Source organism: Terrapene carolina, unplaced genomic scaffold, assembly GCF_002925995.2.
Source record: "Terrapene carolina triunguis isolate 2854851 unplaced genomic scaffold, T_m_triunguis-2.0 Scaffold247, whole genome shotgun sequence".
Taxonomy (NCBI): domain Eukaryota; kingdom Metazoa; phylum Chordata; order Testudines; family Emydidae; genus Terrapene; species Terrapene triunguis.
In genome coordinates, this window is record NW_020664598.1 from 17,874,121 (window position 1) to 17,888,812 (window position 14,692).

At 44.5% G+C, this 14,692-nt stretch overlaps 1 protein-coding gene across 2 annotated transcripts in view; it reads left to right on the forward strand.

Moving 5' to 3' along the window:
• TMTC1 (transmembrane O-mannosyltransferase targeting cadherins 1) overlaps positions 1-14,325 on the forward strand; it is a 191,527-nt gene extending 177,202 nt beyond the window's left edge. For both annotated transcript variants that reach the window (XM_024202588.2, XM_024202589.2), the window contains 7 exons: positions 3,321-3,423; positions 7,035-7,170; positions 9,658-9,802; positions 10,374-10,511; positions 11,145-11,267; positions 12,286-12,363; positions 13,360-14,325. In XM_024202588.2, the coding sequence (XP_024058356.2) occupies positions 3,321-3,423; positions 7,035-7,170; positions 9,658-9,802; positions 10,374-10,511; positions 11,145-11,267; positions 12,286-12,363; positions 13,360-13,500 (864 nt within the window). In that variant the 3' untranslated portion in view covers positions 13,501-14,325. The remainder of the gene's footprint in view (positions 1-3,320; positions 3,424-7,034; positions 7,171-9,657; positions 9,803-10,373; positions 10,512-11,144; positions 11,268-12,285; positions 12,364-13,359) is intronic.
• Positions 14,326-14,692: the final 367 nt, after the last annotated feature.

Genomic DNA, 14,692 nt, shown 5'->3' on the forward strand with positions numbered 1-14,692 from the left:
GGGGCTCGCCGCTCTCCCCCCGGCGGCCGGAGGGAGGGCGGCCAGAGCGCCGGGGGGGACTCGGCTCTCCCCCGCGGCGGCCAGAGCGCCGGGGGCAGGGCGGCCGGAGCCCTGGGGGGAGGGCGGCGAGCCCCGGCTGGGGCTCGGCTCTCCCCCCCGCCCCGCGGCCAGAGCGCCGCGCCGCCGCCCCCCTCCAGGTGCCGCCCCAAGCACCAGCTTGGGTGCTTGGTGCCTGGAGCCGGCCCTGCCTCCTGAGGTCTCTTCCAACCCTAATCTTCTATGATTCTATGAAGCACTGCAGCAGTGCAGCTGTGCTGCTGTAGCATTTTAAGGGTAGGCAAGCCCTGACACAGGATTTTCTCCAAAAGTTGCCCTTTGTTTTAGTTAAGAATTCATGATGCTAACTGTGCTCCTTATTTTCCCTGGTAGAATACAAGGGGGTGGTAATTCCATATAGGGATATGCAAACTGTCCAAACTGAACATTTTTAAGAGTGTTTGTGTGTTATCACACCCTATCTTTTCTGCTGGCTGACCTTTATCATGTAAATGTGAAAGCACTTAACCATGACAGTCATTTGCTTTCAAGTCATATTTTTTCAAATGCCATGAATTTCAGCTTCCCATTTCTTAAATGAATATGAAGAGGAGAGCTGGTGCATTTAAAAAAAATTGATGGGCCATATTCTACTCTCAGTTACACCACTCTAGATCCAGAGTAAGTCCAGTGAATAAGCTCTGGGATTCACTGGTGTAATGACTGAGAGCAGAATTTGAATCCGTGTTAAGAAGCAAAACCATTCTGGTCCACTCCAGGTATTAGGAAATTCCTCTGTAAGAAGATACTACAGCCAACATTTTTCAGTGCCCAGCTTGGCACCCTACAGCGGCCTCATTTTGAAAAGTCCTGAGCACCCAAAATGAGGCCTCTTTTAGAGTGTATCAACTGGGGCACCCAAAATGGCTGGTCACTTATGAGTATCTTGGTTTAAAGATCCTTGTAACAAAGCATAATCAGTTATTTGCAATATATATATATATATATATATATATATAATTGGGACTAAAGTGGTGCAGTGGGTTAATAGCCTTTTGCTATTTTAAACTTGGATTCAAATCCTGGTTGTGAAAATCCCTCTTGGTGGTCTCACAAGATTATCAAACAGCTGATCTCATTTGGGAGTCTCAGGAAAAGGCCGTGGTCTGTCATTGCAGTGTTGTTCCAGATCATTAAGGTGCAGGAACAGCAACAGAGCTGGGTGGTAGAAATTTGCACAGCATCTGCCTGCACCATGTTTGGCTCTCACCATTAAAATACCTCCCTTTCACAAGCATTAAATAATATCACCCACAGCAAATGTATGAACTGAGAGGGGAGAGAAAAAACAGTAATTCTTTAACACTCTTATGTATGAGCAAGCAGGTAGTTTTCTCATGCCAGCTGGACTGCTGTGGGAAGTGGAAAACCTTATAATTGCTGTTCGATCAGAATTAAAGACCCTATTCCCCTCATAGTGTCTGGCTGCATACTCATGAAATTCACACTAGCTAGAATGTGGGCAATAGAGTGCCTTTCGTATACAGGATGTCGCCAGGTGCATTACAAAACAGAGTTATAGCCTGATTTTCCAGAAATGCTGAATACCTACCCACAGATCCCATTGAAATCTATGGGGAGCTGCAAATGCTCCTTCAGGTCATTTGATATTGGTAATGTAGTTACAGGGGTGTGCAGACGGAATAGCAGCATATATTCAACAATGACATAGAGCAGCCTTAGGGTGTGTCTACCTACAATACAGAGGCTGCAGCAGCGCAGCTACGGTGCTCTAGTTGTGCCACTATAGTGCAGACACTTCCTGCGTCGATGGAAGGGGTTTTTCAGTTGATGTAGGTAGTCTGACTCTCCTAGAGGCAGTAGCTAGGTCGATGGAAAAATTCTTCCATCGATCTAGCTGCATCTACAGTGGAGGTTAGGTCGACCTCACTACATCACACAGGGTGTGAATTGTTTCACAGCCCTGAGCAATGTAGCTACAGCAACCTAAATTTGAGGGATAGACCATGCCTTAGACCAGTGATACTCAGACTGCGACTCACGAGCCGCAAATGGCTCTTTAATGTGTCTCCTGTGGCTCTTTGCAGCACATGATATTAAAACAGTGTGTGATTTAATTATTAACCAGTCTAAGTTATTAACCAACCAGGATGCTTTTACTATGTTATTAACCAATTAAGTTATCAACTTGCACTAAGTTATTCACTTATTTGCTGTGAGAATTCTATCTATGTACAAAAACTAAATATTTCCCCTGTCCTGCTGTTGAAATATGAATTGTACTGTAGTAAATTAATTCATACTATTGTGGCTCTTTGGGGTAATATTGATCGCTAATTTGTCTCCTGAACCACTGAGGTCGGAGTATCACTGCCTTAGACCCCATTTTATTCAACAATCCACACCAGGCACTGCAGGGATTTCAATTTGAATACTTTTGGAGGGGCACGTTAAACACACACAAATGAAAGTTTCATGTGCCCCGCCCCCATTTCTCTGGAGACCTCTGGCGGGGACACCCAGCAGCAAGGAGGCAACAACTCCCCCAGCAGCTGCCCTCTCCATGTCCCTGCAGCCCAGGGAAGGGAGGAAGCAGCAGGGTGGCTGGCTGCAGGGTCCTTCCCCCACCCTATAGCTGCAGCCTGCGGCTTCTCCTTCCCTACTGCTGGAGTCCCAGCGCTACTGCCTGCTTTGCAGGTGAGGTGAGTCAGGGGCTGGAGGCAGAGGCAACACCTGGGACTCCCAACAGCAGGGAAGGAGAAGCTGTAGCTGTCGGGGGAGGAGGAGCTCCGCTGGCAGCCAGCTGCCCGGTTGCTTCCTCCCTCCCCGGGGCTGCAGGAACACATGGGGGCAGTGCCCCTGGTTCCCCCCCGCCCGCCCCTTTGTGCATGCCCTGACACCAGGAAACCATTCAGGACTGGAACTGAGTGAATAATTGATTTTTGGCAACATTTACCACAACTACCTCCTGTTGTGACTGTATGGGGAAGTGGAGGTAATTGCTAGTACCCCTGTGAGGTAACAGTTGGGAAACATTGACTCTGTGGGTGAAATCCTAGCCCCACTGAAGTCAATGGAATAACTCCCATTGCCTTTAATAGGGGACAAGAGTTCACCCTATGTGCACAGCTCCCTGAATACTGAGATGAAATGACATGGACTGTTGAAGTTCTGTGTGATGATAACAAGGCATTTCCATGAAATATCTGTATGCAGTAACAAAGCTGGTATTACCACTAATAACAAATCTTTGTTTGTTTAAGGAACAATTTAAAGAAGCCCAGGAGGTTTATCAGGCTGGGATAGAGAATTGTCCAGAGAGCTCTGATCTGCATAATAACTATGGTGTTTTCTTAGTTGATACTGGTAAGTGAGATGGAGCTGGCAGATTTATGTTGCTGGCTTATTTGCTGTGTTGAGTGGGTCTGGTTTATTTAGTAGGGTATTTTTTAAAGATTGTCAAGGGCTCCCAGAGCAGAGGATGGACACACTTACACTGTAGTTTATAAAACTCCAAATAAATAAATACAGACTGTCCCTGCTCTCTTGAGACTGACCACAGTGCTGCGGTTTGAAGAGATTTGTAACAAATGCTAACACTGTACAGCAGTGCTTCTCAGTGTGTTTCCTGCCACATTTGTCTCACCATACCAGTGCCTGCAGCTATATTCTCAAGGATGAGCAATGCATCACACAGTGGCCTGACAACCGTGTGATAATTTCCCCAAGAACGCATGACCACTCAAAGCCAAAGAGAGACAGACAGACACACCCATGTCACTTTCATGGCTGTTTGTGACTCTGCTCAGTGACAAAGTTGCTCTATGAGAAGCTGAATGCCACTGCTGTAAAATAAACAAAGCTTTGAAACTACAATCATTTGGCAAAACAAAAACTTACAACTCTTGTGGGGAGAATGGATTTCTCAGCGGATTGGTAATGGGATACAGAGCCTTTCACTTCTATGCTATTGGTTCAAATCCAGCTTCCATGGCCCCAGGCAGTTCCTGGCATCCACATAATAAAAATCACCACCCCAACTGGATCTTTTATTGACAGTTTTAGAAGCAAGGCCAAGTTTAGACAGACACAGAGACTAAACTACCCTCTCGCTACTAGAGGTGGTCCCTGCAGAACCGGCTTGAGACATTGATGAAGTGCTGCAGACTAAGCTGGCATAGCCGATACCCATTCTGTGCTTCAGGCTATGCTGTTTTCACAACTCAAAGTTAAAGAGGGGCAGACTCAGTTAATACTTGGAAGGGAGTCCTTGGAAAGCCAGGATCTGGCAAGAAGTGGTGTTCGTGATTCTGGCATTCTTCCCTCTGAGTTAGTACTGACTCCTCACTCTTGTCTGATGTTAGTGGGCACTGTGCTGCTGCCAGTAGAAAACAAAAGTGCTGAGTATGTGGGGCCATGAAAGAAATCAGGGTTTTAGGTGCAGAAGTAGAGATTTTACTCTTGTGTCTTGGCAAAGTTCAAACTTCCCTTCCAGTCCTAAACTGTTGTGTGAAGCTGCTAAAATGCCCTATTCCATCCTTGAGGTTCCATTTCAATTTAGCATAAATCCATTTCTCTTTGCACTTGTTCATTCTGCAAGGGGAAAGGGTAACTTGTCCCTGTTCTGTACACACACACACACCTACCTACCTACCTTAAAAAAAAGGGCTGAATTTTGAAACTTGAAATGTAAATCATTCTGTTGAGGATATGACCAAGTCTGAAGACAACTGGACAATAAAGTTATGAATGTTTGAAAAATGGCTACTGCACTTATGCAATGGAAAATTCTGTTAAGTCACAGGTTGTGTCCTCACTGAGAGTTAATTTGAGCAATCTACCCTCACGTTTACTCCTCTCCAAATACCCTACCTTGAGTGAGAGTAGCCAGGCTGCAAATAACATGCGAGCTGCGTAGAGTGATTGGATTAGCAGCTGATGAGATGCGTTAATTTGAATTCTCCTTCTCGGGCCAGCCAATTCAAATTAGAAGCACCACTGGCCTTAAACTACAGGTTTTTGTGTGTGGGTAGGGCTCAAGTTAGGGACAACAGTAAAGTTAAAACTCACATTATCTCTGCAGTGAAGACAAGCCCTCAGTGGGGACACCGATAATGAGATGCACTCCTCCCTCCTGTGTAAGTGTGTACCTATTAAATGTGCACCTAATATGTAGGCATTAATTGGCCTTAAAGACTTAAGTTCTCTCACTAGCTGTGGCTTAAGTACTTATGCCACTGTAAATATTAAGGCACTTTGAAGATGGTCATCTGCTCATCAATGGGGGCAGAGCTAGGCCATCACTGAATATTCTATCCTGAAGGGCTATGTCCTCTTCTGGCTTTCAAGTATTTTAAGTGCTTATGATTCTCACTATGGATTTCTCTCTTGCTTTCCTTTAAAAATTCAAGGAAATACATTAACATTTTTTTCTGTTCTAAGTTTTATGTGGTACAGATAGGTATTCCCTACCTTTTTGTGACTAAGTTTAGGTTCTAGCCCTGTTGCTCATGTGTACTGTTTTTGATTCCTGTTTTTTTTTTCTGGCTAAAAATGCAGTTTAATATAGTGCTGTTCATTGTGAAATGGTTTGTCATAAAACATGTGAGGGGACAGAGCTTCAGCAGCTGCAAATAGACATAGTTCCCTCTACGGTGATTTACACTAGCTGAGAATCTGGCCCAAGATATGCAACATAGCTGAGTTAACATCTACTGAAGTTTTCATATTTGCATTGCTGGGATGTTGGTGATTTCAACTATGCCTATGCTTATTTTGTAGTTAATATGCAGTGTGTATGTACATAAAGTATGGTGAGATCCTTCAGTATGAAAGGCTAGACATAAAATTATTATAAATACAAATTCACTCCCAAGGACTAGCAATCTGGCACCTTTCTTCAGCACAAAATGAACTTCAGCATTTTTTTTTAAACATAAGGCACAGAAGAATGATTATAGTTTTTCAAGTAACTTGCACAATATTTTGTTTTGTATTTGTGTTTGATCTAGTGGATTTCAGAATCGCATTTGTTATTTCGTGTGTAGATAGGTAAAATACAGTGACACAGTGCCACCCAATGGTTCCTCTGAAACATAGACATCTTGATGATATTCTACAAAACAAGCATTTTCTACCAATACATTCTAAACCCTGGAAATAACTGCAGCAGATCACTAATCTGTTGGAGTCTGCCTCAGGTGCCTTTTGAGTCCTGAGTGCAAAGGCTGTGCGTGCCCTCAGCCACCCAAAAGGGAATCAGTAGCCTACCGTTGTTGCAAACTGCAGGGTAGGTTATTGTTATTTGTGTATGGCTGCTGGATTTGAATCTTTTTTGCCAAATATTAAAAATGTGTGTTTGTCCCATGTAGCCATCACAACAGTAATTCTGAGTGGAAAGAAGCGATAACACTTTAGGGGAAGGATTGAAATACCCTTTCTCTAAGTTTTGACTATATTTATTGTCAAATTAGTTTTTAGTTACTATTTTTCTTTTTCCAGATTACCTGGATTTGAGAGACGACTTCTCTCTGTTCCCATCCTATGAGCCTAACTGTCCTTTCAACTGCTGCTTGTAACCCAGTAGCCACTTGCTGCTCCCACGTTCTATCAGAAAAAAATTATTTCCCTCAGTAGCCAAATTCATTTTAAAACTGGAGCTGTTTGTCCTGTCTACATTTGTTTGCAGCCTCTGTCTTTTAAAGCTGGCTAAATTTGTGCCTAAAGTTAACTCCTAAATCTCATTTTTCCCTTACTCTTTTATTTGAATGGCAATTTCCCTTTGTGCATAATTTCAAGAAGAGATGAGACAGGATTTCTCTCTCATGATGGTTCCCACCTTCCAAGTACACTGAAGACTGATGAAAGGAGTATTTTGCAACTGATGATGATGATTCTAAAGAATCAGAATTCTGATTTAGTGCTGAAACTTTTGAGACTTCCATAAGGCACCAGCCTAACAGCCTTTTGCTTTGCAGGGGCTCCTGAGAGAGCAGTGTCCCACTACCAGCAGGCCATCTGGCTCAGCCCAAACCATTACGTGGCCATGGTGAACCTGGGCAGGCTCTACCGCTCTCTGGGGCAGAACAAAGAGGCTGAAGCTTGGTACAAACGGTAGGTAATAGAAATAGGATGAAACTTAATAGTGCAAAGTGGTCATGCACTTAGGGACTAACAACAAGAATTTTCCCTCTAAGCTGGGGATGTATCAGTTGGAAGCAACAGAGGAGGAAAAAGACCTAGGTGTACTGCGCGATCACCGGATGACTATGAGCTGCGGCCATGAAAAAGGCTAATGCAGTCCTAGGATGCATCAGGCGAGGTATTTCCAGTAGAGACGGGGAAGTGTTATTTACATAATACAAGGCACTGGTGAGACCTCCTCTGGAATACTGGGTGCAATTCTGGTCTCCCACGTTTATGAAAGATGAGTTCAAACTGGAGCAGGTGCAGAGAAGGGCTACTAGGATGATCTGAGGAATGGAAAACCTACCTTATGAGAGGAGACTTAAGGAGCTTAGCTTGTTTAGCCTAACCAACCAAAGGCTGAGGGGAGATATGATTGCTCTCTCTAAATAAACATCAAAGGAAAAACACTAGGAAGGGAGAGAGTTCTTTAAATTAAGAGCCATTGTTGGCCCAGGTACAAATGGATATAAATTGGCCATCAATAAGTTTAGGCTTGAAATTAGATGAAGGTTTTTAACCATCAGGTGAGTGAAATTCTAGAGCAACTTTCCAAGGGGAGCAGTGGGGACAAAAAACCTAACTTGTTTTAAGACTGAGCTTGATAAGTTTATGGAGGGGATGATATGATGGGGTTGCCTAAAATGGCATATGGCTCATCCATGACAGCTATTAGCAAATGTCTCCAATGGCGGGAGATGGAACACTAGAGGGGGAGGGCTGAGTTACTACAGAGAATTCTTTCCCTGGTGTCTGGTGGTGGGTCTCACCCACATGCTTAGGTTCTAACTGATCACCATATTTGGGGTCAGGAAGGAATTTTCCCCAGGTCAGATTGGCAGAGACCCTGGGGGGGTTTCACCTTCGTCTGCAGCATGGGGCATGGGTCACTTTCTGGTTTGAACTAGAGTAAATGGTGGATGCTCTGCATCTTGAAGTCTTTAAATCAAGATTTGAGGTCGTCAGTAACTCAGCCAAAGGTTAGGTACCTAGTACAGGAGTGGGTGAGTGAGGTTCTGTGGCCTGTCATGTGCAGGAGGTCAGACTAGTTGAATACGATGGCCTCTTCTGGCCTTAAAGTCTATGGGTACATCTACACTGTGATAAAAGACCTGCTGCATGGCCGCAGCTGGCCCGAGTCAAGTGACTTGGGTTGCAGAGCTATACAATTGCAGTGTAGAGGTTTGAGCTCAGGCTGGAGCCCGGGCTCTGAGACCCTGTGAATGGGGAGGGTCTCAGATCCTGGGCTCCCGGCAAAGCCCTAACATCTACACTGCTATTTTTGGTCCCGCAGCCCCAACCCCGCATGTCCAAGCCAGCTGACCCCAGGCTCTAAGACTTGGTGCTACGGGTATTTTATCGCAGTGTAGATGTACCCTTTGAGTCCGTGATTCAGGACGGGAGGCTAACTCCTCACTTGTCTCCACCCACATCCAGTCTTTGTTACAAGACCTTACGAAGATTGGTTAGCCTTTTAATCTTCCAGTGCAATGTTGGGTTCTTCTGTCACTCAGCTGGAGGGAGTGAATATGTTCACCATTGTTGCTGTGTCTGGCTGGTTTTTGAGAGTGCGCAGAGCCCTATAATTCAGTTGACGATCAGCCAGCCTGGACTGTTCAGCAAGTGCCTTGCTATGCTCCTCTTGAGCCCAGCCCCAGGACAACCTCTGCTACCTTCAGCTGCAGGGGTGTTCTGTTTATGAGCTCAGTGGTTTCTGGTTGTTATCAGTAATCCGTTAATGCCGTTCACATGACACTAAAAGCATTCCAGGGAGGGACTGTCACATGTGTATTAGAGTATGTCACTGCCAGGCAATCCTACACCTCCAGGAATCCAGGCCCTCTTCAGGGAATCTCCTGCTCTGCAATACAGCACTGCACTGTGTGCTGAACAAACAGCTTCTTGGAGATTTTCCTCCCAATGGGTCAGAGGAGATGGACTTTCTTTTGCCTCCTTGTTGGAACACCTCCCTTTTCTTACCTGCATTGCCACCCTCATCCCACAGCCAGTGGTACTGGAACAATTTTATAGTATGGGTGCTGAAGGCGGAAACCATGTATTTGGCTTGATAACACTACTTCAAGCCAGGGGCTCTGGCAGCACCCTTAGTTCCAGCACCACAGCTGCAGATTTCCATTCCCTTCAGAGCCTGTCCCTTCTGCTCATTAACAGGCCAGCGGGATTGCTGTTGGGGGCACTCCCTCCTCCCATCAGGGACTATGAATGCTGCCTCTACCGCTCTTCCCTTCTGGGCTGGCTTGGAGCAAAAGGTCAGAATGGGACCAACCCTCAGGCTCTGGTCTGGCAGTGCAGAGCACTAACCTTTCCAAGGCAAATCCCACAGCCAATCCCACTCTTGTTTTACGCTCTGATCTCAGCATCACCTGAAGACATTTCGTTCTTCCCAACATGTAGAGCGTTGAAAGTATCGCGGAAGGCGGAAATTCTGTCCCCACTGGGAGCTCTCTACTACAACACGGGGCGGTATGAAGAAGCTTTACAGGTTTACAGGGAAGCCGCAGCACTGCAGCCTTCAAACAAGGAGATTCGACTGGCCTTGGTGAGTGTATGACGAGAACGTTGGTGGCAGGGGTATGTTAGTATTTAGAAATATTATCCAAGGCGTGGAGGTTTAAGGGGGTTCAGCCTCAGCCTGGCTCTCTTTCCAAGTGGATGATAATTACTGTGAGCTTTCCCTAGAACAGGCAACTGAGCATGTCTTGGTTTTAATTTTGTCCTGAGGCAGGAAGCGGTCTTCCTTATCTGTGTCAAAGCCCAGAAAATTGGCCTCCAACTCTTTTTTCTTCTCACACTGTTAGGCCCCACATTCTAGCTGAGGAGGACCAGAAGTGACTTGCTCCAGAGCCAGCCAGTCATTCCTTCTGTCCTCCAGGTGCTGCTGAACCATTGCCTGTTAGCACTCCCACCTCCTGCCTTGCCAGAAAGCAGGATGCCAGGACTAGATGCTGGGTCCCGGGCTTAGTAGTGCATGCTAGCTGGGCCACTGTATTGACTGATCTTACCAGCCAAGCAGGCTAGCCTAAGTTTTCACAGCTCTTTTGACATCAGTGTGTGACGAGAGAGGAGTGTCATAAAAAGGGATGAAAACTCTGTTTACCATTGATCTCTAGGCACAGGTTTTAGCAATGATGGGACAAACAAAGGAAGCTGAAAAAATGACTAACCATATTGTGACAGAAGAGGCCGAGTGCCTAGAATGCTACCGCCTTTTATCAGCAATCTACAGCAAGCAGGAGCGTTACAGCAAGGTACCGTGAACTCCGTGTGCTGCTGTCCCACACACACACAATCAAAGGTCTTGGGATGAATTTTAATCTCTGTACAGCCAAAGGCTAGATCCTGTCCTGAGACGTGTGTAGCAAGGGGCGTGTAGCCACATCATGACTGATACAGTTTGTGTATGCACAATAGCTGGATTGCTTTATACGATGCTTCCGTACAGCTAGGTCAGTGTTTCTTAAACTTTTTGATCCCAGGGACTGGCTTGCTGCCTTTCTAAACTGTGTCAGGAAAATCTCATGGACCGGTGCCAATCCACAGACAGGTTGTTGAGAAACACTGGTCTAGGAAATAGGATTGAAGGCCAAAGGCTTGATTTTTTTTTTTTTTTTTTTTCCAGAGGTGTTGAGTACTCAGTTCCTACTGACTCCAGCTGCTGGGGTCTGGTCAGCATCTCGGAAAATCAGGCTGTGAGGTGCTAGAATTTAGGTTTCTGAATGTGGTAAAGGTCCACGAGCAAACAGAAATTTGGGGAGCAGGGTGGTGATGCTGTGTATTGCTCAGTGGCTCATGTGCTCCAATATCATAGTGATGGGCACAGCATAAGAACCTGGATAGAATAGAATATAGTGTCCCCTCTCTCTCTCTCTCTCTTTCTGCAGGCCCTTGAAGCTATAGATAAAGCTCTGCAGCTAAAACCAAAGGATCCAAAAGTCATATCGGAGCTCTTTTTTACTAAAGGAAATCAGCTAAGAGAACAAAACCTTCTTGACAAGGCTTTTGAGGTATAACAAGTAACCGCTCTAAAGCACATGGCTATGTTTATAGTTCAAGAACTGAGCTCACTAGCTGTAATTAATAATCTGCAGAGAGCATACATGGTGCTTGTTCACTTATATAGCTCATCTGGTTACCATATAGGACAGCTGGGATTATGGAAGGGTAGTATCAATTCCATAGTTAAAGTTATAACAGTGTTCTCTCCCCCTCCTTTCCTTTTTGAAATACTCCTACACAAAAAATCTCCCTCCAATTTGGTAGATTACTTATGGAACCAGGGATAGCTCTCTAGCTATTCGAGATCATAAGTTTAAGTCCTGAATCATAAGGTTTAACACCCTGTCCAAATACTCTGTTATAATTAATTAGAACTCTGAGTATACTTATATATATATATATATATATATAAATGTCCAGACGCTCTTTGAATCCTCCTCAGTTATGATGTCCCAAAAATAGAGGTGATCCTCAGAGTCCAGAAATTCTTTTAATGATTTTTCCCCACCTTTGTAGAAGCAAAATAAAGGGGTAAGGGGGAAGCTACCTACAGTCCTTGTTAAATCTGCACACAGGTATCCATGTTGTAAGAAAGACTGCAGCCATTCAGATGTTAAAACCTTGCCAATGTTCTCTCCCTCCCTGCACATACATGCTGATGTGGAGTTATGGAGATGCTTTTCTTATAAGGTAAATACTGTGTGCAGAAGGTAGCTGTGAAGCGCAGAGCATCCCTGCAGGTCAGGATCAGCAGAAGAGAATGCACTGTCCTGGAAGTTGCCTTGATTCCCTGCGGGACTCTGCAGACAAAGCAAATTCCCCCAAATAGGCCCTTTTGGGGAAATGGTCGCTTCATTTGTCTCCACTTAAGACTCTGAAACAACGCACATTTTGTATGTAAGAAAAATCAAGAAAGAAGACAACAGTCTTTTAAAGGGATTGGTGTGGGGAGTCATTTCCTCCCTAATGTGGCTTTTAGTCAGGGACACAAGCATCTTAACCTGAAGACATTTCATATTTATTTAGAGCTATAAAGTGGCTGTGGAGCTGAATCCAGATCAAGCTCAGGCATGGATGAACATGGGAGGGATTGAGCATATCAAGGTAGGAAAATCTCTTGCTTTTCTGCAGGCTGTCAAGTAAAGGGACTATTTCTGTCCTTCGAATACATTGCTGAACTTGCCCTCAGGCAGCTAAGAAGTGCGTGTTCAGTGTGTCTTTTTTTGTCGCCCGCTGAGTTGGATCCAAAGAGGGTGCGAGTCTGTTACAGCCCCAGCTAGAGATCCTGGCTCTAACTCAAGTTGTAGAGATTTGTGCCTTTAACTCTGGAAATCTCTAGTTCAGTCCCTAGCGTGTTGGTCAAAATGGCTGTCATCACACAAGTATCCAGTGAATCTAGACACGACATGCGGCCGGGGGGGGGGGGCACCTGGACTGAGCAATACATCAGAGGGAAAAGCAGCAGCAATATGGAACCCTGAAGGGCTGTCTCCCTTCAGAGAAAGGTTGATAATTCAAGAAGTGGTCAGGAAAACGTTGGAGGTGGAAAGGCTGGGAGCATAGTCTGTCTTTTGAAAGGGGTGCGCCTTCATTAGCGAAGCTGTGCTTAGCCCATAATCTACGTGTGTTTTGAAACTGGTGGATAAGTATTCCCAGTCTATGCAGTCGAGAATCAGCCCTTTAAATTCCGCCTTACCTAATCCACTTGATGATAGTGTCTAATGCATAATACTGACATCAGTTGATGGAAATATGGTGACAAGACACGTGATTTCATACTTGATGATTACTGTAGCATAATTATTCTGAATGTCCTAAAGATATTAGTTTAACGCATATTATACATATCTTCTACTTGGACATTATAGCCTTGTTTAAATCTGCCTCTTGCCATGTCCCTGTTGATCTAATTTAGGCACAGAGTGAGTTCTTCTGAAATACCAGTTGACCAATTTAATAATGAGTGGAGTGTTGCTGTTTCAAAACATGTCAAACACACTTTATAAATTGCTTTCTCCATCCATTATGGAGCTTGCCGGTCTCAGGCAATGATGTTTCAATGTCAGAGAATATGAATGACTCTTTTTCCCCCTTTTATAGGGAGACTACATCAATGCACGTAGCTATTACAAGAAAGCTTTACAGCTGGTTCCAAACAGCAAGCTGCTGAAGGAGAATCTGGCTAAACTGGATCGCTTAGAGAAACGATTGCAGGAAGTCCAGGAGAAAGATCAGACGTAGCTAGTGGAAGGAGCTTCGTGCCCCTTGCAGAAGAAAGAGAAGTGGAAGCCCATTGGCAGAAGTGACACAGAAGGAGCTGTGATGTGACTCAGAATTAAGGAGGGCAAATTTGGGGCGCACATTTGTGCATCACCAAAGTTGCTGGAGACCCTTCATTTCTATAGGGTATGCTGAAGAATGAGTGAAAACCCTGTTTTAATCAAGATTTATGTTTGGGTTGGATGCATATCACTGCCATTAGTGCTGTAAGTGGGAGATGCACCTTTGATGTCCTGGTCTCTCACTTCCCAAGCTGGGTGGGCTGTAGAGGCAAAGTTCTCATCCACTGGCAAGGGATGGAGCAGTGCCTCTTGTTAGTCAACATTCACCCACTTAAGGAGTACTATTAATGGTCTCTAAAGCATGCCCCATAAAGTCCTCCTCAGCCAGGACGATAGTGACAATGATCAGCAGAGAGAGTCAAAAGTCGTTACAGGGTTAAAGCTGGGAGAACTGGTGGCCATTTTTAGGTCTCCAACAATGACTTGAAAATGACCCCAAGGAAATGGAGAATTATGTCTGGACATGGCTGTCTCTGAAAGTGATGATTCTCTGTCTAGGGCTGCTAGTCCTTTGAGGAAAAACCTCAGTTGAATGTTTTACTCAGAAGATAATCATTTTTGTAACTATTCAAATTCATGATATCACAGAATTGTCAGAAATCACGACTTTTTTCACCCAATCAGAATTATAATTTCTATGAAAAAATTGGAACTGTCCGATGGAAATGTGGAATTCTTTAATGGGTCCACCTCCCCTCCCCCCATAAAAAAATCTATATTTTTAAATATTGAGTGGAAAGGCAAGTTGGCTTCAGAATATGGACATTTATTTTTGAGTGTTATTTATTTTTAACTTATAATAAAATGTTTAATATATTTTACTCTGTTTATAAGAGTTGGACAACATCCCTCACAGCTAGCAATGTGGCCTGTGATTGTTGCTTTTATTGTATAAAGTTAGAAAATACGGCACCACAAGGTTGTGTTTGAATAATTCTCCCTGCTGATATTTCTAAAGCAATTAGATGTTGGACCAAATTTTCATTACAGCAGTGCCACGCCCATTGATATGTAGGGTTGCACCAGTTCAGCTGAGATGAGCATTTGATCTGTTGTCAATAGTAGAGGTAGCTGAGAAGGTTGGATGGGGA